The sequence below is a fragment of the Hypomesus transpacificus genome, chromosome 11 (assembly GCF_021917145.1).
Source record: "Hypomesus transpacificus isolate Combined female chromosome 11, fHypTra1, whole genome shotgun sequence".
Lineage (NCBI taxonomy): Eukaryota > Metazoa > Chordata > Actinopteri > Osmeriformes > Osmeridae > Hypomesus > Hypomesus transpacificus.
In genome coordinates this window covers 12,439,818-12,462,979 of record NC_061070.1, presented here as the reverse complement: position 1 = coordinate 12,462,979, position 23,162 = coordinate 12,439,818, and the positions used below count along the sequence as shown (strand labels likewise).

Here is a 23,162-nt window from a genome sequence, read left to right as displayed (position 1 = left end):
GTGGGGGGGTCACAATGACTGAAGGGTCACAATGACCCGAAGATAACACAAGGGTTAAGCACTTAACTTGAATTTGGGCCAGTTAAATAAAAACAATTGACTGATTACTGGTGGCTTTGTGTGAGTGGGTGGGGAATATGCATAGATTACTAAAGAGAGAATGGTAGCCAGGGTACAGAACATCTCTGCAGTCCCAACTTCGCTGTTTAGTCTGTGGCATCATTCGAAGATGTCATGGCATTATCCGAAGATAATGCCACCATTTCAGGAGCTCTCCCAAGGTTGCCCCAGGCCTGAGTGATTCCAGTGACCACTTTGATTTCACATAATCGGCTGTCATCCTCCCACACCCCACACGTTGTGCTAGTGAATCAGCAGGGCCTGGAAGAGCCACATCAGCATTGCTCTGACCTCTCTCAGATCTGGTGCAGCGAGACAGGGGTCGGCCATTCCTGTAGAAAGTAGTTATTGTGAGCTAGCACAAGGGCATAAAAGTGACTCATTGAGGTGTATTGCTTAAACCCATCTACTTACTTAATACACACACACACATACACACACTCAAACACCATCACATTCTTAAGGGAAGCTCCCGGTTTCCATGGTGAATAGACTGTCCTCTGCTCTTGTTTCATTCAGTGCCCTGCAGCAGCAGTGGAGAATGACTAAAGAGAAGACATTTACAAAGGCAGTACTCCAGAGACCATCCTCCTTCAGTCCATCTTTCTACTATAGTTACACCATACATAGCCTTCTACTATTATTAAAACAGAGCCATTTTGTATTCATATAAGAAGAATTGACAGGTCCTCCTTACAGAACATCAGTCGCTCACCACTAAATCATTTAGTGCTCAACATTTAAGGGAAGACCCACTTTGTTGTCTTTGGTGCACGGCTATTACGATTTCCTTTTCCCCTGAGAATGTGTGTGTGTTTGAGAGCAGAAAGTGTGTGCTCACTCCGTTTGTCTTGTGTTATGTACACACTTAATGCCCTGCGCCCAAAGATAAAAATGACCAACATGAACTTTAATGAAAGACTCATATTTTTTCCTTTTTCAAGTCTGACATTTAATGAAAAAGGGATCTGGTAAATACCACGTAATTGCATCAGCATTTGGGCCAATTGTCTTCAATTATCTTCATGATTATCCAGGCTTTTCGGATGTCTAAAGTTCGACTGCCATACATAGACTGTTTAGCTCCCCAATGCGTGTGTGTTCTTGTGTATGAAACCACTATTTGTGTTGAATCAGTGCCTTGTGATTGCAGGAGAGAGCATGGGGTTTGACTCCAGGCTAGAACAAATAAAGAAATAAAGAAGAAGAAACTGTATGCAATAAAAGGAACTGCTCTGCTGTGGATTAGATGTGTCCATGTCCAATATTCCTACAGGCCTCCCAGGAATGTTCTGGCCCTAATTTTTATATGAAGTGGCGGTAAAGCTTCACATGTCTCCTGGGGTGTAGCCGTGATATTGGACTTCTGATGAAAGGGTCTGGGCCGTGTCCTGCTCAGCTGGCTGTATGGGGAGGGGTTGCTGGCCAGGCTCAACACAGAGCCCCTCAGTACACAGACACAGGGCTGTTTACGAGAAAGAGGGGAGGCTGTGAAAGACCGGGAGATGGGTATAGAAAAAGCTCAAGGGAAAAAATAAAAGAGCTGGAGAGATTGTATGGCAGAGAAGAAGGGGTGTAAAAATCAGCCCAATGAATTATTTGCCCTTGATATAAAATTGCTTTTACAGAACTTTACAGGTAGACAGTGTTGTTAAGATGTTCTTATGCCAGGCTGGACCTTAAAAGCTGGACTGAATGGAGTCAAGGTTCTCTGAGATTCATAAATTCAAGGGAAACAAAAAAGATCTTCTCCCAAGATGCACCAGGGGCCATTACACAACGATGCCAGAGAAAAAAATAATAAAAACATTCAAGCACACAGTACAGGAAATAGTTTGGTCAGTGCATTTCCTGTGCTGGCGACAGCAATAATCACTGTTATAGAAACACTCATACTGCCTTCATGCCCAGAAAGACTGGAGGTGTGTGCTATTGTGCGCTAGCGTGGGGTTCAGATGACCAGTGTGCCATGACACATCTACGTTTTCATGTGTCAAAGTAAACAATGGCTGCTTTGTGATTTCAGAACCCTGCAATCAAGCCCCCACATTCCTACTTCCTCCTCAATATTGTGGTGCCCATGTTTTTCTAGGAATTCATACATTTTGATGCATTTCCTGACAGCACTCTCAATTCCCCCTAGTTGCAAGCCTATGAACATGTCCAGTTTGTGTGTGTTCCATACGGTTACAATCCGTCCGGGATGTAAATAGGGATGTGAGCGTGGCCTGACGGAGACCTCTCTCTCTCTCTCTCTCTCTCTCTCTCTGTCTCTGTCTCTGTCTCTGTCTCTGTCTCTGTCTCTCTGTCTCTGTGTCTGTCTCTCTCTGTCTCTCTGTCTCTCTGTCTCTCTGTCTCTGTCTCTCTCTTTCCCGCCCCCCCACCCTCTGGGAAATAGGCGCTGGTGGCTGATGCTTTTTTAAACAGCGTCTCCACTGTTCTGGCGTTCCGAGCTCCCACTCGAGACAGTCGTATGCGGTTCTGCTCCCTTCGAACAAACAGCGGCATGCAGTGACGTCTCCATCCTCTAACAGGAAGCTTCTGTGTTCGACACATCTTAAACCTATTTGAGGGACGAATCTTCTTTGTTCGGAGCTGTTTCCACGATATTCCTCTTTATTCCTCCCAATAATTACATTGAGTCACTCGCGGTTAAGTGTGGGAACTCTGCAAAGTCCTAATTGGGCTGGCAGTTTGACTGACTGGGAGTGATAGATGCTTTGTTGAAGCGACAAAGCGAAACATGTTAAGAAATCTTTTATGTTGTGACAAATGTAAGAAAATAAAAATCCAGTTTGTTACGAAACAGGTAATTCATGGGAAACACTGATGTGTGTGTGTGTCTCTCAGTACCTCCATGTGCGTCGTGCACACAAGCACGTTGTCTGTGTATGTGTGTGCTGACTCTGCGTCAGGTGCATGAGAGAGAAGCACAAGTTCATGCATGGCTGGGAGTTAGCATCTGTCCCCGAGCTTGGGGTAGCACTGCTCAGCTAAGCAGGTGATCAGCAACCCTCCACTGCCTCTCTGAAAAGGGATCCCACTCCACTCCTCCACAGCAGCATTCCAGCAGGACGCTCCCAGTCTCCCCGTGGGCTGGCTGGCAGCTGTAATTGCTCTGTAAATAAATGTGTACTCTTGCATGCTTTAATGAGCTCTTTTTTTCGTGTGTGTTGCCCCTCACTCTCTCTTCACAGACCACTACATTTCACAAGACTCACCAGGCTCTGATGGCCTTTTGTGTTTGCTGTTAAATGTTTATTTCCCATCTGTGGGACCCCAGACTTTATTTTCCTGGTCCTTTACATCTGGGTGGCGAGGCCGTGTTGATACTGTGTTTCTGAGCTGGAGTTGGAGTCAACACTGGGGACACAGACACATGGCTTGTCCCTTTTGATTCAGGAAGAGAATAAGATAACACTGCGGTGTTGTCTACTGCAAGACGGTCATGACAGTATTTTCATGAATCAAACTGTAGATAATGTGAAGTGTGTCTGTGTGTGTTTTGAATGACAGAGACCATGTTTAATAGACCAACGGTTCAGACCTGACATTTCTAATATTCCTCGTCTTGTGACAGACATCCGGAGTTAGTCAGCAGCTGCTGTCATGGCCGCCCAGCTCATTTTTGGCTGGACGCGAGAGAGTGACGGCCATGCTATTTCACACGCACAAATGCCCTTTACATAATATTTATTTATTTCTGAATTACTTCTTCCTTTCATGTCAATGTCGCCGCATTAGTCAGCCCCGCAGGTAATATTGAAGGCTTTATTAGTTATAGAAACTTTTGACTTAGACATTTATGTACTCCATATTATTTCCCTGCTAATGGCAGGGCACCTCCTGCCAGTGATGGATTGCGGGAAGGTCTGCCTTTGGCATCGCCGACATTTCTATCTAGGTACCCCCCCCCCCCCCCCCCTCGTCCGTCTGTCTGTTCAAGTCAAGACCGCAGTCGTGGATTCAGTTAGCAGTATAATACACGCAGGAGAGAGTTGACCTGGAGGACCTTGAGGAAGTTGGAGTGTTATTCAAAGGTCACCAGTCATAGAGACATTACAAAAGCTCTCATTACAACTGCATCCAGAACGAGTCCACGGTGCCATGTGCCATGTTCTCTCTCCGGTTCTGAAGCCCAGGTCTGGGCCATGTGCACCACACTGTCCGTTACCGCTTGACTCGAAACACCCCAGAAATAACAAGCATGCTCGTCTAGCCCCAACGGCGTGAGCCTCTGATTGTAGATCCACTGTAGTCAAATAAATAAAAACTCCTATCTTTTTTAAGTCGGAGGGCTGAGGCCAGCCCTTTCCAGCTCACTGCTCACGCGGGGATTGAATCAGTCCATTTTCTAGTGGTTGTGTGAGCAGCATGTGTCTGCGCGCTCCCTCTCTTTCGTAGCCAGTTCTTCCTTCGCACTCGACTTTGAGTCTGTATCTTATTATTGACCGCGTTACATTTCAGCTTTCTGTGTCGGCTCTTTTGCCCGCGATAGTGTAGAGTTTCAGTAGGCCAGCTCTGGAAGGCACAGAGATATGGGAGTGAATGGTCTCTCTCCCCTAGGCTTGGGCCATCTCTTAAGTCTGGGATCTTTGCTGATGGTGTTCTCTCCTTGTGTGATCCCATGGATCTCCCTCCCGCCACATATCTCAGAGAAAGTGTTAGAGGTCTGTCTAAAGGCGAGACACGGCAGGCAAAAATAGGAGTTTTTCGTATACTGGTCAATTTTGATTTTCTTAGCTATTTTGCTTCCTCAACATGTCTATTTTCAAACTAGTAGAAAGAAAACGTTCAAAATATATTTTAAAGTGTTTATTCTACTGCACTTTGTCTTGTTGTGCCTGTGGATTTCACCAAAATTCAGCAAAAGTTAGCATTCTAACGTAACATATAGTCCCGCGACCGTTTGCTTCACCATGACAGTCGTGGTATCGTTGTAAAGCTCTCTTTCTCCTGCACAATGTTATCCGATCCAAACATGGTCATTTCCTTTGTATCAGCAACCAATCGTGAAAGTACAAACGGGGGGTTAGACCAAATCAAGAAATTCCATTGGCTGGAGTCGATTTATGATAACTTGATTCGTTCAAATGCATCACGTGATGTGCGCTGACGCTTCCTGGTTTAGCTGTCAGTGGGACCTTTTAAATCTCAAAATGCCGAAAGAAGCGCGAACAAAAACTACCAAGAAAAGAAGACAACAATTGTCACTTGCCAGACAAAAGGCTAAACAGTCTAATGAAGAAGACTATCAAGTTCCTTCACAAAGCGCATCCATGCGAAAATTATCGATAGGAAAAGAGTTAGATAGCGGTGAACAACGCGCCTCACAGCAGTGGCTGATAGTTCATGTGGCGCGTTTGAATGAACTGGTCAATGGATTAATTTGTCCTAATTGTGCAGGGACAGGGCTTAAAATTAATATTGATCCGCAAAATCAAGGCTTTTGTAGCAGTTTACTTCTGGAGTGCAGTCTGTGCGAAAGAGATGGGTACCGCAAAAGTATTTACACATCAACGCGTCTTCAAGACGGAACGAGAAACGACGTTGCCTTTGACGTGAATGTGCGAATGGTGCTCTTAGCGCACGAGTTAGGGTTGGGGTATGCTGCGCTCAAGAAAATAAGCAAAGTGTTAGGGATACCTGCTCTTCATTTGAAAACTTATCAGAAACACGACAAGAGAGTGACAGGTAGGCTATGGAAACAGGGCTGAGACTTAAAGTGGTAGGGGAAAAGGAATGCATCTCTCTCACTGGTGGAAAACAATGTGGCACTTTGGACAAAGTCAATTACTAATGAAAGGAGGCATTGTTGTATCCCCCACCAACCACACAGCTCCACTGTAGCCTTCATCAATTTGTTTTACGGATTAATAAAGTATATAATTCATGTGTTATTTAGTAAGTTTTACAGTAAACCCCACAGCCTTTTCCTTTTAATATCAGAGTGGACAATATTTAGATAATGTAGCTCACCAATACACATAATTTGTTTTACTTTAGTGGCAAAAACATAACTTTAACAATAACACTTGTCCAAATGAACAGTAAGTAATACACTAAACATTTGATTTTAGTGGCAGAAATTGAGAGAGGGCTGGAGTCACTGCACAGGACCAGGGAGCAGATCAGACAGGCTTATGCAGATGTTGACCCAGAAGTGGCAGAGTTGCTGAGGGAGGATGAAGATGCAGTCATTAACATCAGCGTGTCTTTTGATGGAACCTGGCAAAAAAGAGGCTTCACCTCTCATTATGGCATTGGTGTTTGCATTGACCTCCTTTCGGGGCTAGTAATAGATTATGAGGTCCTATCCTCATACTGCCATGCTTGTGCTCTAAAAGAAAATGCCAAGCAAGAAAAAAAAATTACAGAGCAGGAGTTTGACAGTTGGAAGAACACTCACAATGACTGTGCTAAGAACTTCACAGGGTCAAGTAAGGCAATGGAGCAGGAGTCCGCTAAGAGGATGTGGGCGAGGTCGGTGAATCGCCACCAGGTGCGGTACACAGAGATGCTGTCAGATGGGGATAGTGCAGCATTTAGGGAGGTGGTTGCACTGAACCCATACCCTGGGCATGACATTGTTAAATTAGAATGTATCAATCATGCTCACAAGCGAATGGGGACAGCTCTAAGAAAGCTGAGTGCACAGGGAAAGTTAGGAGGAAAGGGTTTGGGAAAGCTAACTGCAAAAAAATGCAAAAGTTTGCAAAATTATTACAGGGGGGCAATTATAAATAACCAGGGTTCAGTAGACGGGATGAAGGCAGCAATATGGGCAAGTCTCCTCCACTGTATGTCCACAGATGATAACCCCTTGCACACCAGGTGCAATCCCTCCTGGTGTTGGTACAGGAAGGCAGAGGAGAACGGGGAATCACCTGGTAGCCACAAGCAGCATGCTGGGAACTATTTAACCCGTGAGGTGGGAAAGCAGCTTATACCAGTCTACCACCGGATGTCAAGTGACAGCCTGCTGCAGCGAATGCAGCATGGAGGCACTCAAAATGCAAATGAGTGCCTCAACTCTGTTATATGGGCACGGTGTCCAAAAACGGTTTTTGTGGGTAAAAGCAGGGTTGAGGCAGCAGCCAGTATGGCCATCTCCACTTTTAATGAAGGTGCCTCTGCCATGCTAAATGTAATGGAGAGGTTGTGGCTTCAGAGCACAGTTGTGACAGTTAACGCCATGAGGGAAACTGATCGGTTCAGAATATCCAAAGCTGAGGCTTACACCACCAGCATGAAGCACAGGCGCAAGTGTCTGAGCACTGCAAAAAAAGTGAAAAGGCATCAGCAAGAAAGGGATGAGGGTCCAACATATGAAGCTGGCATGGAAAGCTAGGCTGCAGACATAAATGCTAACAAATAAATATAAATGCGACAACCACCAAACCAGTGTGGCAGTTCTGGTCGCAGTGTGTGTCTGTGCGGGTGCGTGTGTTTGACTATAGTTCTGTTCAGTTAAAGGCCAATGCTGGTTCAATTTTTAGTTTTAATGTGTTTGGGATGTTGTCTGTTGTGGTTGCTAAGGTTTTGATGAGATATTTTGTCTGTAAATAGTGCTTTGAAATACATTTGTATAAAAATTTACAACACATCTTTTAAAGGCCGTTTTCTCAAAATGAGTTTTTTCTCATGCTCTGAGCGTGAAATCTCCACTTCTGTAGTACTTACATAGATCAAACTTTCTATTTAAATTCCTATTTACTTTGTCTAGGAGTTTACAGAAGGGTTTGTTTATAAATATTTCATAGTCTGATTTATCGGCCATTTTATTTGAAAAAAGTGGCGAAAATCGCGTTTTTATGAGTGTTGAGAGTATTTTCTGATTTCTGAAGTGATAAAAAGAGATATCAAAAATGTCCTCTGTAAAAAACTTTGTATTAAAAGTATCAACAAAGGACACTAAAAGTGTTTACCTAGCTTTAACCAATGTTCAGATTTCAGTTCTGGAAATGTGCGCATATTTAAGTATATTGCGCCTCATTTGCATATAATTTGCATATCTACATTAAATATTCAGAAAACTTGTAATGCAAAAAAACATTGTCTTAATATAAGTAATCAACTTGGGAAGTTTAATGGGGATATCTATTAGTAAAAAAAAATACCCTATTAACCTGTGGTGTCTGGCCTAAAACCTCATTATTTTGTATTTCAAACTGATGCTGCTCCCAGAGTTTATATGTTTCCCTGTGGCTTAATGGATTTGTATCCAGAACACTGTGCGTGACTCAAGTTAAGTAATACTAGGCTCAATTTAGAGATGGGCTCACCTAAAAGTCAGGTGTCAGGTGGCTAAACGGTGAGGGAGTCGGGCTAGTAATCAGAAGGTCGCCAGTTCGATTCCCGGCTGTGCCACATGACGTTGTGTCCTTGGGCAAGGCACTTCACCCTACTTGCCTCGGGGGAATGTCCCTGTACTTACTGTAAGTCGCTCTGGATAAGAGCGTCTGCTAAATGACTAAATGTAAATGTAAAAGCCTAACACCTCTTGGTAGTATTTTTCTGTCAGTGTTTCCATGGCTACACAGTTATACGCACCTACTAGTAGTCATATCTGTCAGTAATATGAGGTAGATTATTCTCACATAGGGTATTGACTAGTGTCAGTGTCTTTATGGCTGTCTCTGAGCTACTGTGCTTCAGAACAGAAGCTGTCTACGGAGACACAGCCCAGAGGAGACCAGCCGCCAGGGAAAGATGAACCGAAGGGATTGCTAATTTAATCAGGGCCTTGCTCGCCAAAAAAAAAAAAAAAGTATTAGCTGTCATAAAACCTGAGGGTCACATTTACATGATGGGCTCATGGAGATTACCCTCTGTGTGTCCGAGTTGTTTGTGCTCCTCTTCCGTAGCAGGCCACAGAGACATATGGGGACGGTCAGGACTGTGGGGTTGAGAGGAGGAGGAGGAGGGACAGCCAGGCTAATTAGGGCCCTCATGGCTGCTTTGCTAGGGCGGCTGCTGAGGCCCCCAGAGGACTGCTTGTCTGCCCTGCCCTGTCTGTGTCCACCACCGCCATAGCCTTCTGTGGTGGTTAGTTTAAGCAGGAACTTTTTTCTTTCTTTCTTTTTTTCTACCATGGCTTTCAGCATTTGCCCAAAGCCGCAATTTAGGTCAATTGAGTCTCTTTTCAGCCTTTTTGAGTTATGGCTCTGGATGAGAAGTTTGGCGGGTTCTGACCTGAAAACAAGTAGACGGTCAGAGAAAAAGGCAGCCAGATTTAGTCGTGAGTGATGTCCTCCACCTTTCCTCAATCACAGCTCCTCCAGACCCTCGTTGGCCTTTTACGGAAGGGATTCTCAATAATTCAGCTGTCTCCGAGCCTGACTGGTAGATCGCCCCCGTGTGATAATTGTTAATCCCTCATCCCAAGGTCAAGTGCTCATCACTCGTGTGAGTGTGTGCTAGCTCTACAGGTGCCTGCTGGTGACGAATCCCACATTCTCATTAAAAATAATGAGCAGAGAAGAAGCAAATGGAAGAAGCGGTTGGAGCAACTGGACCAATGCAGCTCTAGGATTCACTGAGGCTTCTGCCAGACTTGCACTGATATATGAGGCTAAACTGCTAGTGTGGAACGAAGTGTTTGTCTCACTCTCACACCGAAATCTGTTCAAACCTCTGGTTAAAAGCCTCCAACAAAGGCCTACTTCATTAATTCAAGTGAAAAATGAAGAAATATGCTGAAATGTAATGTTGGGGTTGTGCGTGATGACTGCCTTAGTGGTGTGGGCAGGAATACACCACGCATTGAGCCAATCACGTATCCACTTCGTGGCCTGCAACACCCCCTGTCTCTATTGACAGAATGGTCAAGTCTTTCTGCATGCCAATGACAGGACAATAATTTGGATTTCAATCTGCAACTTTGTATCGAGTGGATATCGTCCAAGCTTTTATTCGTGATTAGAGGGGCTGATACGTTGATGAGATGAAACAGACGCCTTCTGCTGAGCACTCCAGACTGCTTCTGGACTTGTTAAACTGTCTGTTTGGAGTGGTTGCTTTCAAGATTCCAGCCAACCTTCAACTGTAATCGAAAAGAAACGCTTACATTGTCACAAATGAATTTGAACAGAATCAGTGGTAAGTGAATGAGTGGATTCCTGAGCTGAATATTGAAATGACTATGGCTTGTGCGTGTGCCAACTCAATCCTATTGGCAGGAAAATTGTCATCTAATGCGGGCTGGTCTTTGAAATAAGCAAGCTGCATTATAGTGTCTGTTGTGCTAGGGGTAAAATCCTCAGACATTTTCGCAGTGTTGCCTCAGAGAATTGTGTCTTGGGTTAGTATTGATAGAGCACTAGATAAAGGCTCTCTTCAAGTTTTTTTGTTAGGGCCAAGTTTGCTCTGCTTTCCAGTGGATTGATTTGATTTGTCCAAGATCAGGTCTAAACAGAGGATGAAGGTCTAATATCCTTTCTTCTTTTGTACTGCTTACGGTTTGTTAATTAAGTCGTTCAAGAACATTTCTATGTTATACCTTGAAGTGACTACATCTGGGCTGTAAAAAACGAATAGAAAATAAACAAAGTACATCATACAGGCTCAAAGACCTGTGATGTTGAAATTTAATTTGAAAGTTGCTCACTATAAAAATATCTGATCAATCCAGGATGGATTTGTATGCAGCGTCAGTGCAATTCACAGCATTACTTGAAATATTTTCTCCACAAACCCGGCATGTTTCACCAGTTTTTTGTTGTTCCTAGTTGAAGAAAAACTGAAAATTACTAAACAGGCTAACTATCTTTATCCTAAATATTGTCCTCTGAATGTGTTTGTGTTGTGCTTGTTGGACACCTGTTGATTGTACATTGTTAGTCGAGAGTCTTATCAAATGAGAGGGGAATAGGCTGGGGAAAAATAATTACCATTGCACAGAATAAGAGCTTTATGGGAACAGTTCAAAGCAGAACTGGATTAAAGTTTCCTCCAAACGATATCAACACTGCAGTAATTAAACACACCTGTCAGCGACTGGTAATCGTTTTCCCCTGTAAGCCAAGCTCGATTCATTGTTCTTGTCAGAGGTTTTTATAAAAGTAATTTTCCATTTCAGCAAAGTGCAAATGATTGCGATTATAGATTTGAAGTCGAATTAATGTTTCCAGGTAATGTTTCGAACATGGCGGCGGCGATGAATATTTCTGCACATGCTTTATTAACTGCATGGCTCGCAATCGATGCAGAAGCATATTTTACAGCAGAGAAAGTTGGGCATTGACCTAAAGAGAGAGGATTTCACATGGAAAGCCAGCCTGCTAGCCAGCCAGCCAGTCCCCAGCCTGTATTGTGTGAGCAGGCGGCGGCTGCCTGCTGCCATATGCCCCGGGGGGTAACAGGAGGCCTGTCTGTAGAGTGAGGAGTCTCACACGCATCGAGCTGACAGCTCCTAGACCCAACATGATGGACAGGTCACTCCTTCTCTCGTCCCGTCTTCCTGACCTCTCTCTTAGTGCTCCTTAGCCCCAGGCCTTCATGACTTACTGCTGCCCTGCGCCCTGGCAGGGGAACAGTGGTCCCATTGTATGTGTGGACACAGTCACTTCTGGCAAAGGGTGTGTTTGTGTCCACTCCCTGTCAAGGCCCTCGGTGTGTGTGTGTGGGTATCCGGGTCCACTTCTTGTTAAAGGTCCCATGGCATGCTGCTTTTGGATGCCTTTATATAGGCCTTAGTGGTCCCCTAATACTGTATCTGAAGTCTATTTCCCGAATTCAGCTGTGGTGCAGAATTACAGCCACTACAAGCTATTTTATCATTGGTGGGCCAAATTCTTTGTGCGGGCAAAGCAGAGAAAGGGGAGGTAACCTTTCCCCTTATGACAACATAAGGGGAACGTTTTTAAGATCGCAGCATTTGAGCTTTCATTTTCTCAAAGGCGGAGAAGAATACCCAGGGCTTGGTTTACACCTAGCAACATTTCTAGCCACTGGGGGACCAAAGGCAGGCTAGGGGAAATCATATACATTTTAAATAACCTCATAAAGTGTTCATGCCATGGGACAGTTAAGGCTTGTTCGCACTTGTGTGTGTGTGTGTGTCTCTGGGTTGTGCCACACACTGCTGGAGTGGAGAGACAGTGATGGGATTACGTGTGATGTCACTAGCACGAAGCGAGGAGAGATCCTGTGTCATCAGGGTCAGGTGACAACGGTGAGATCATGTGGTATGTACGTTATCGCCCTCAAAAATAATCTCTGGGCAAAAATATGTGATTTCCAAAGCTGGACTAATCTATATCGGTCCACAAAATACGATTTTCTTCCATGTCTCATACAAAGCATTAAGCCTTGACTAGATCCTCTCTTTCTGTCAGTGGTCACAGTTTGACTGTTAATGCTTTAAAAGGATTAGCAGATTTCTTTGTCACTCCCCCACATAAAGTACATTATACAGGCCTTTTCCCCCACTACCCTGTGCATGGTGATTTGAGTGTGATCCATTTACCTTTCACATAAAGGGGAGGGCAGCAGAGTGCACCGTAATGTCTTAAAACTAATGTTTCTAATGCTGCTCTACAAACAGCCGTAACATTCTCTTAGTAAATTATTGTGATTGTATTGACTCTCTTAGAGCCAAAGGCAAGTGGTTCTAGAGTAAAATGACTTTGCAGTCACCATCTAGGCCTACTTCTGCCCTCCACAACTTGGCAATGAATCAAAATAAAAATGATGTCTATTTGCTTGATGCTGTGGCCTATAACACTGCAATGACGCGAATGGATTTTCGACACTGTGGAATTTATTTATAAATTTTTCTTTGTTACAACACTCAGAAAAGAATCTTTGAGGTCGTTGTGGCAGTTTCGTAGCCCATACAATATTGATCTTCTACAGCAGCGTATTGTGAAAGATGGAGCCTATCTTATTTTGCCACACAAGCCTACCAGGACAATGGTTTACCTGTTTGTCTGGTGTCCTCATACAGTAAAGTATCTTGTGATACTTTTCAGTCAGGTCACTGAGCTTGTCTCCACAGGTCAATTGCTCTGATTGGTCAAAGCAGCTATGTAATGGACATATGGGGATTTCAGGGCTGGCTGTTTGTTAGTCCCATTCCCTATCTGGCTTTCTTCTCCAGTGAAAAGAAACAAAACAAAGGAGTTCAGTGTTTTCTGTCAGAAATGTCACTGCCATACATCAATGTAAGGTGCCAAATCCCAGTATATCCCATGTAAGCCTTCATTACACGAGGGACAGGAAATGGAACTGGGTTGGCTGTTTGCTATTAGACTGAGAGGTATTAGTCCCACTCTGGCATGGCAACTGACTGCGGTGACCTCACTTCTGAATGAATGAGTTTACGCCCTCAACCAACAGGCTTATCTGCGGTGACAACAAAGTGTCCACGACTATATTAAAAGAGCCACGATCGTCTATCTGCTTGTAGAAAAAGAGCATGAGAAAGTTCTGCAATGCAAGGTCATATCACTTGGCTTTGTTTTGAAATTTCGGTTAGCTTTGCAATCCGAGTTTGTAAAGTGGTTATACATCCAGGTAGACTTGTTTGTATACTGAAACTAATAATTGGAGTACTGCGCATCACTAGTATCAAACAGCTATCCCAAGGCTTTATTTTTCTGCAAAAGTTGAGAAATATTGTGACATCTGTGTTATTCAAGCATTCAAAAGCAGGTGAAGATCTGAATTTGTGCTGCTTTAGAACTCTTGACATTTAGAATGTTTTCCGGAGAACACGTTTTACTGAAGGCTGTGTTAGTGTAGCCTGGCTTTGCCCTCCTACGTACCTACGCTCAATTTTCATTTTGCTTCTGTACTGCGTCTGGGCTTGAGGTATATTCGTCAGATGTCTCTGGTAAACGTTTTACCAGTCGAATCAGCGAACAGAGGGAGTGGCTGAGAACGTTGACGTTGATGTCGTGCGCTAGTTTGAGTTGTAGTTCCGTAATGGAGGTGGAGAAAGATGCGAGCAAAGCCATTCGGTCCATTGTGGCAACGCTGCCGAATATCCAGAAGTTAAAGCCGGAGAAAGAACAATCTTTGATCCCTACAGGGTTCGTTTGATTTTCCAGCTTGCTCCGTCAGTGGCAGTGTTGCCAGATTAGATTGACAGTTTTCCGCCCAATAACAATTTAAAACCCGCCCACTTCTATAAAAAACCGCCAAAATCCTTACTTTTCCAGAAAGCCGTGTAAAACCATGACATGTTCAATAGAAAATACGCCACAAACATTCAAAGCTTTAATCTGCAAAAACGGAGATTAAATTTACAGATCACTAAGAGCAGAATGAGAAAAAAACATTACACCTGAAGTTTTTAGCTCAACACAATAAAGTAATGACATTCTGCCATGACATGTAACGCTAGATTAAGCCACAATTAAACTCCAAAATCCAACCTATTTAAAATGTATATAGCTCTCTATTTTTTTTTTCAACAAGCACAGAAACACTACTAGGCCTCCTGTATTTGTTCCGATTGTTCTCTCCCCTTCGCGATTGTTCCTCTCTATCCCTTATACACAAACACAAAAATGAATTGCTAGAATTTACAGTATTGTTGATATCGCAGTATCCATGGATTCCAAAGCCCCACTCCAAATGATTTTGTCCCTACAGTCACTGAACAAGCCAATTAGCTTACTGGCTAATAGATGGAAGAATCAAATCTCCCCAACATTTGCCGGGGAGGTTTGAAAGTAGCGGATGTAACACATGCCAATCAAATAGTTTGTTTGAATGTTTTCAGTCTTTAAAAAAAGCGCCCAATTGTAACAAAACCCGCCCAAATTTGATCAAACCGCCCAAGGCTATTTTGCCCCGCCCAGCATTATCAAAAGCAGCCCAATTGGGCGGGAACCCGCCCAATGTGGCAACACTGGTGAAGGAGATGGCTAAGGCGAACGCTAGCGATTGGTTCTGGCAGATCCAGAGTGGCTCTAGGCAGACCCAATAGTTTTAAACTTCAACAGAGAACCCGCCTTCAATGAAGTTAACGCTTGTCAATGGTGTGAGCCCAGACTCTGAAATGTATGAGGGTCCGGTTAGAACCAGGCTTGTGTTAGTGTAGACATTGAAACAAAATATTCTCTGAATTGGTGAAAGAAAAACAAGATCCCTTTTTGTCAACAGTCTTCTTCTTTAACTAGTGTGTAGGCTATTGTACGTTATTTTCCTGAGTTAAACACAGTGATTAAACCGCTCAGAACATCCCCATCAGGCTCATCAAATGAGTGGCAATGCCAAGGTGGCACGGTGCCAGTTTTTTTTTGTATACCTACTCACACACACACACACACACACACACACACACACACACACACACACACACACACACACAGCCTGAAGACTGTGGTGAAGATACAGAGTGGAGAATGAAACGGGATCCATGTGCACCCTGACAAGCGTGCAGTGCACCCTGGGCCTCGTAGTCCTCCCGTGGTGACTGACAGCGCTCAGAAGTATCCATGCAGGCTGTGTTTTTCCATCCACCTGCTTCTGTTTCAGGTCATCAGTGGCCCGGAAGGTTCACATGCCAAGAGAGGTAGGAGGACGAAGAGGAGGAGGGGTGAGGAAGATTAGGGAGATTGGGCTGCTGCCGCCGCGACTGCTGCTGGATTGAGTTTCTCGCCAGCAAGAGGCACACACACTCACTCCGGGCGATGACTCTGGAGCTGGCAGTCTACACTGTGGAGGTGAGGAGCGCTTCATTCACACTCTTTTCACATCCCACACAGACACTTGTGGAAGTTATTCCGAAATTGCCGTATCCTACTTTTTTCCCTCTGTGCTGTGACTTAATCTTTCATACATGGCTGTACAGACCGAGCCAATACATGGAGGGCCGTGCACATGCACCTCTTGTTTTTCTTTTCTTTTTCACTGCAGATACAGGTCTCTCATCTGCCAATACTATTGTTACTGTGGTCTTATACTCAATGCCTTTGCTCAAGTGCAACCTGGCCAAACTGTGGGTTCAGTTTGGTGTTCTTTACCACGTCCCTCATGGGAGATTTCTTTATACGAGAACCTTGTTGAACTTGATCATTAATTAATTGATACAAGAGGACAGCACAATGTAACGTGCTCCCGGCAGTGTGAATGAAAGCCGGTTATACCAGTGTTCTTGCTGCAAATGTCTATCCTGCTGTGGGAGCCAGACTTTGCCTGGTCCCCGATGGCAGAATAGAGCCACTCACCATGTCAACACCCTGAGTGGAACATAATGACTAAGGTTATTATTATTTGTATTATTCATTATCTGTGTGTGGTGTGCATGTGTGTGTGCGCACCCAACCCCCTGTCCTCCAGCGTCCCTGGAATATAATAACTTCTCTCTCTCTTCCACTCTTTTGGTTAGGCTATGTGAACCATGGCCGTTTTCTGCCTGTTCTAAATTATTCAGGCTTAGCCCAAACAAGCCCAACCATAGCCTCTCCATGGCACAAGCCCAGTCCAGGTGCTTGTTAATAATGGAGCGACCTTAGTTCCCCTCAGTGGAAACATTTGCTCAATTCGAGAGCTTTCTGCAAACAGCTCTCGCTAGGCTGGGTTTATGTTGTTTCTTTATTGGACCAAATCAGGTGACCTTACCTGAGCAACAGCTGTAGTGCTCTGGCCGCCTGTCTTAAAGCCTTTCATGTTCCAGAACCGCCGCCAACTGCTTCCCTAATTGGTTGTGATTTTGTAATTCTGGCCCTCAAAATGTCAGCACTATCAATCAATTAAACAACTTTGGTGCTTTTACAAAGTCATTTTACGTAGTGCTGAGGGACACTTGGGACTTAACTCTATACAGGGTGTGCCCTTAACAGTGAGGAAGCCAGTGGTAGTTACACTGTTTTTGAGCTCAAGCCACAAAAGCAGAATTAAATGGCAGAAGGGGCATGGAGTATTAAGAGCTTCACCTTTATCCCTACACCTTTTAAATGCGATGTAATGTTTTTTTTTTACGTCCTCATTTTGGTTGAGTGTGAATTTTAAGCCGTTTTTTTTTAAGGTGGTCTATTTTCATTCAGTTAATAAGTCCATGGAAAAGAACACATTTGTGTACATGTAAAAAAAAAAAACTGTCAGTGGGACTTGTAAAAGGTCTCTGATTGAAATAGTGGTCCTGTACAGGAGTAGTAGAACTATGCTCTGGTTTAAAATGTAAACTCGGTGATCTCCACTCCCTGCGCCACTCGAAGTAAGGATTGCAAAGTGCATGTGACCTCTGACACAGCAGGCCGATTTCCTCACATTTACACACTGGGCGATCACACCTTATTACTTGACTGTAACTTTATTAAAGGGGCCATAGGTGACATCTCCTGAAGCAGCAGTATTGGGCTGTAAGCTGCCAAGTGATGCAGCGTGCAGAAGTTCGATTAAAGGAGCTATAGGACTATCATCCGAAGAGCTTATATCTTCACCTCAGAGCAGGAGACAATATTTCCCCATTCATTATTTCCATGGCTGTTATCGACATGGCTGGAGTTGGGTTGGATATTAAATATAGCTAAATATACCCTTTTAGAAGCAGCTCTGTTAACTCTCTGTGATCCACAGATCGTTATTAACCCCTGCCGCCCAGCCTTGGCACTGGGAGAATTGATTTGAACATGTTGTTTTTTAATGAGTTTCATGGCCTGGCTGTCTCCCATAACCCATGGGGTCTATTGTGGTGGGTGGAGGGGCGGATGGAGAGTGTGTAACTCTAGGGCCCGGTTTCTCGTGTGTGTGTGTGCGTGTGCGTGCGCGTGTGTGGCTGGGATCTAAAGCACAACCAGCTGACTGTCATGCATGGCTGGAGGCCACAGGCCGTCACATTTGTTATTCTCTACCACATCATCCTGCAAGGTTTGCTTATCCACAGCAGAAGGCCCTGAACACTGCAAAAAAAAGAGACCACTTTTACACTGAATAAATATTGTATGGCATGAGCTCAAGGCAGATAAACACTCTCCCAGAGAACAGAGGATGCAGTGGGAAATGTCATGCTGGCAACTTGAAAACTGCGTTTGGCACCAAACTATGTAAATTTGGCGTCTCATTGGTGTTCGCATTAAGAAGATGCAGATATCATATACCTCGAGTCACCCCATGGGTGTCAGACACCGAGGGGGTAAGTTGTGCAGCATGTCGATTTTAAAACAGAATAAATATGCTTCCGTCGCATTGTATACTGTCGCTTTTCATAATTGTCAAATTATCAAACTTACGGCAATGACAAAGTTCCTAAGAGACAGGTGCCGAGTGTGGAAACTTACAGTGGATCTCACACCCCTACGCAAAAAAGCTTTGGCAAACTCCGTTTTTCCAGTGACCTGCTTTTTCAGACCTGCTGTTATTGTGCGAGATGTCAGGCACATCCCCGCAGACACCATTAGGTGAGCGAGGCCTATGAAGCTTGTGCTAATCACATACACAGAGAGTGTTGGGGTCTCAGGTGACATGGGTCATATGTGACATCCAGAGCAGCACTAAGCCCTTGGTGTTCCACGCAGAGAATCACCAAGTGCACAGCAGCACGTGTTTTCCTGCTGTTAATCTCAACCCACCTACACCTCTCTTGTTTTCCAGAGTGTCAATAACCTGACGACCCGTGGATGAGGACATTGCTGGAACACCTCGGAACTTTGGGTATGGTCACTCTTCTACCTGTTTTGTGGATGCAACTAGAATGCATTAGCATTGCTATGTTTTTGTATAGACACGCCATTACCACAGTGATGTTTCGCTAATCTTATTATCATTCAGAAATGCTGGTAATTGGTGAAAGTACACAGCTAGGAGCAGAACTCAACAGAATACATCCCCTGCGAAGCTCCATTGTCTATGTAATGACGGCAAAGGAGGGGCAGAAGGCCCTAGATGTATTCAGCATCAGAAGTGGGCTGTGTTGTGTGATGAAAGACACAATTCAGGTATTACAAGATTGTACTCCCAGTGAGAGGACGGTGCTTGGGCTTTTATTATCCGCAAGAGGAAGATAAATGAGTTGGATGATGATGGGTTTATTTCGTAAGACTTATAAATTGCAGTTTCCTCCCTTGCCCAAGGGATTCAGTCAACTATCATCTGTGCCATCAAGGTAAAAAAAAAAAGTGAGTGATGTTGACAGTTGAGTTCATCTTCACACAGCAAGGTGTCTGTTAGTGACCAGCCACCGTGTGCTACTGTTAATCTGGCCCCAAGTCCCCAACCCTGACAAGCTGTCCCATTGGGAGATGTTCCCTTCTGCTTCTCTCTAATGAGACGGCCGAGCAGCACACCTTCATCTGATTCAACGAACGTCATTCCTCGGCATCGAGACAAACACCTGATCATTCGTTTCTCCACTGATGAACTAACGCGCTCATTTAGCCAGAACCCCCCCATGGCTTGTTCACATGCAGCATGATGCCGGAGACACATTCACACTCCAGTTCTGTGAAGTTCCAGATGCCGTGATGTCACATTCTCTGCCTGCCGTTCCAGCTCATTCACGGGCTCTGCTTTAGCTCTGATTCATATATTGATGCCTCCGTAAATATGATATGAAGACTTTATAGCCAGTCTTGATCTTCCATGTCACAGCTTGAGTAGTCAGTCAGGGTGACTTGTCAGGCCGTTGAAAGAGCCTGCTTAGATGTACTGTGAGATACGCACACTGCACACTGACGTGCAACAAACTGCTCTGAAGGAATAATAGCAGGTTCATTTATTTAATAGGGACATTTAACAGTTCAGGTTGCTCATTGCAATTGAAAAAGCAATTTCTCTCTCCTCTCTCCTCAAAAGGGAGAGAAAGAATGACCATGCATTTGCCAGTCCTTCCATGACAGCTTGCCAGCTTGACACGCCCCAGACCTCCTTTGTTGAGAGTGTGGAAAAGCCTGCAATCAAAACGTGATTTTTTTTTCCTTTTCTTTTTAAAGTAATGACCATTCCTGAGAGATGCAGCAACACAGCTGCAAACACTGTTTTTGTAGAGGAGGTGACTGGAACCTAGCCTTAATTGGCTTCTCCTAACCGTTCCTAACGATTCTAAAGAGCTCCACACGTCCTCCCTTACAGTCGGGCACACACAGGTCCATGTGTGGCTTGATTGATCTGCCTATTTTTGTAATGGGGAACAAATAGGGTGCCTTCCCAGTGCCACGCATTAGCCTACCTCTATCCTCCTGGGGGTGACTGGGAGATGTAGGCAAAGCCACTGCTGGAGTCACTGTCACAGTCAGATGTCAAGTAAAGACAGCAAGACGTCAGACAAAACATCGCTGTCTCAATTCATTTTTGTCTGCCTTGATAGAAAAACACGATTCTACAGCTCCCCGTGTCTTTAAGAAAAAATCTAATTGGAATTCATGAATGTAACTGGCGACTGAGTCACTGACTAAACAATGCATTAGCGTCTTAGTGGGATACTCTTGAGAGGGAGTCGAAGGATGGCTGGCATCATCTGATAAAACGTTGAATCTGGTCCTCCACCGTATCTCCAACTCCTTCCCATCGTGACGATGCCAAGAGGCTAAATAGGAGGCAGATGGAGATGGGCAGTGGGCACGCTCCATTGGTTGACGTCACGATCACTCGCTCTTGTTTGAACCACGTGCCCCCTCACCACCATCCACGGCACAAGCCAGAGTCCCAGAGAGGGCCATCAACCTTTTATCGCTGTTCCATTGTGACATCACAGCCAGTTCCTCCTTTTATCTCCCCATTGTACCAGTCATGGAGGGAGGAGTTAAAAATAGCAACATTAGCGTCACCAAAGAGAGAGGAGAGAGAGAGAGAGAGAGAGAGTGTGTGTGTGTGTGTAAGAGAGAGCTGGGGCACAGAAGGGGACCTAGGCCAAGGTTGGGTCATATATGTGACACAGGAAGCGTTAGACATCGATGGCGGTGGGCCAAATTGACCCCCCCCCCCCCGAGGCATCATGTGCACTCGCTTCTGAATGGAGGCAAGAGACTGATCCAGCCCTCTAATTGGAATGACCAGGGAGTCTCCTGACTCCACTGTGACCACTGCCTCTCCATTCATCTCAGAGTTCCATCCCTCTCAGGACGCCCAGGGGAGGTCTCCTCTCGTCCAACATCTGTCTCACCATTTCATGTGGTGCCAGATAAGTCCGAATAAAAGACGGGTTCATCGGGTTGAATGTCGCTTAGTGCTTTGGACTGGAGCAGGACGGCCTCTCTCACCCCAGAGGGCTGGATGAGGTTCATCTGGGGCTCATACACTCAGGTTTCCTTATCCTTACTGGCAGGGAGGATGATGCTTCTGAAGTTCCTCCACCCTTCTCTTTGAGCAATCAGATCCACGGAAGAATGACTCAGCATCACCCTAGTCATCGATCAGGACCTAGTGTAGTGACAAGGCCCTTCTCCTGTTTAGCCTGGTTTCATTTCCGTCTCTTGCGTGCGTGCGTGCATGCCCTGTGTCTCTCAGAGCATGTAGCCGTCTTTACATTTGGATTTGTTCCTAGGCTTAGCTTGAGATTAGATTTTTTCCTATTTGCCTATTTTTCACACTCTAAACTTGGCCCTCTAAAATCAATGCTGCCACTCAGTGGAAGTGTAGTTTAAGAGTTGCTCTATTGGAAACATGCGTCTGCGTGTAATCAATAGCTGGCTTGAGGGCAGGCTCAGATTTTCCTCTCTCTTTCTCTTCTTCACGCGCACTCTTTGTCTCTCACTCACTCCCTCCCACATACACGCCCATCCAATTACAAATACCGCCGTTCCATCTCCATCTCATACATGTGCATACGGAGAAGCTGCTCTTCTGTGAGGATTTTTTGAAAATCCCCTCCACATCACATTGCTGTCAATTGACATGTGGCTGATGTTCATTCGAAGTGGCATCCCAAATATCCCTGCATCACTTCCTCTCTCCCTCCCCCTCCAGTGCTGATCAACTGCAGCAGGCTGCCTACTGCCACTGGTCTCATCAAAGCTTATTGATTCAAACCACTTTTTTGTTGCAGTCGCTTTAGGGGGAAAGAGAAAGAGAGAGAGAGAGAGAGAGAGAGGGGTCAGGGAAGTAGAGAATATGTGAGGGAGAAAGTGACAGAGAGAATGTGCTAGCAAGAGAGAGCTGGTGTGTGGGGTAGAGTGAGAGAGAGAGCGAGAGAGAGAGGGGGGAACCGGACAGAGATTTTCCCAGCTCGCTTTTTGGTACAGGGCAGGGCTCAGGGCTGGTGCTGGCATCGCTTCGACCACTTCTAATGCTCGTTTTTCCGGCAGGAGTAACTGAACAGACCGTGAACGGACGCCGAGCGGCACAAACATGACGAGCGCTGCCCCGGCCAGGAAGCCGTACCGCAAGGCTCCGCCGCAGCACCGCGAGACGCGCCACAGCCTTCCCGTCTTCCGGGAGGACGTCAACGAGGGCACCTTGCCCGCTGGCGGCGCCGCCCCCCCGCCTGACCCCAGCCAGGTAAATCGCTTCTCAAAACACACCTCCGTTTTCCAGCGAATGCATTTCACAGAGAACCGCCCCGAATGTCCGGACAGCCCCGAGGGACAGGACGACAATGTGTTCTCCTCCTCCTGGTCGATACGGTCGGACAGCGACCTGGACGTCTCCAGCCTGTCCAGCCTGGACCTCACCGCCCTGCCCCCGCCTCGCATCTTCAGCCACGGAGCCATCGCCGTGGGAGTCACAGCCAACCAGAGGCCCAAGGGCCGCCAGTTCATGAACCGCTTCCTGAGTCGCAGCGAGGTGCTGCTGGCCCTGTCGGGAGACCCTCCCAGCTCCGAAGGATCCCAGCGCGAAAGCCGCACCAGCTCCCCGGCCCGGTCCAGCCGCAGCTTTGAGCGCTCGCTCGTCTTCAAGGAGAAGGCGGAGATCCTCGCCCCCAGGAGAGAGTCGCTGCAAGCCTACCAGATACCTTCAATGCCCCCCAAGGGAATCTTGAAGCAGCCCCACCAGCTTGGCATCAAAGCCTCTGAGAATCTCCGGAAGACCAAGTCAGCGGAGATGCTGGGCCAGAGCCGAGGGAGAGGCCGCAGTCGCAAGCCCCAAAGCGTCTCACTGGACAGGGAAACGCCCGGGAGGCAGGAGTACGTCAGGAAGAGCAACTCCAACTCCTC

At 45.6% G+C, this 23,162-nt stretch overlaps 1 protein-coding gene across 1 annotated transcript in view; it reads left to right on the top strand.

Moving 5' to 3' along the window:
* The window catches only part of tjap1 (tight junction associated protein 1 (peripheral)), a 59,529-nt gene that overhangs the window by 8,981 nt on the left and 27,386 nt on the right, over nucleotides 1-23,162 (top strand). Inside the window, exons 2-4 of the mRNA XM_047029995.1 lie at nucleotides 15,610-15,797; nucleotides 18,667-18,726; nucleotides 22,314-22,506. Of these exons, the coding sequence (XP_046885951.1) occupies nucleotides 22,357-22,506 (150 nt within the window). The 5' untranslated portion in view covers nucleotides 15,610-15,797; nucleotides 18,667-18,726; nucleotides 22,314-22,356. The remainder of the gene's footprint in view (nucleotides 1-15,609; nucleotides 15,798-18,666; nucleotides 18,727-22,313; nucleotides 22,507-23,162) is intronic.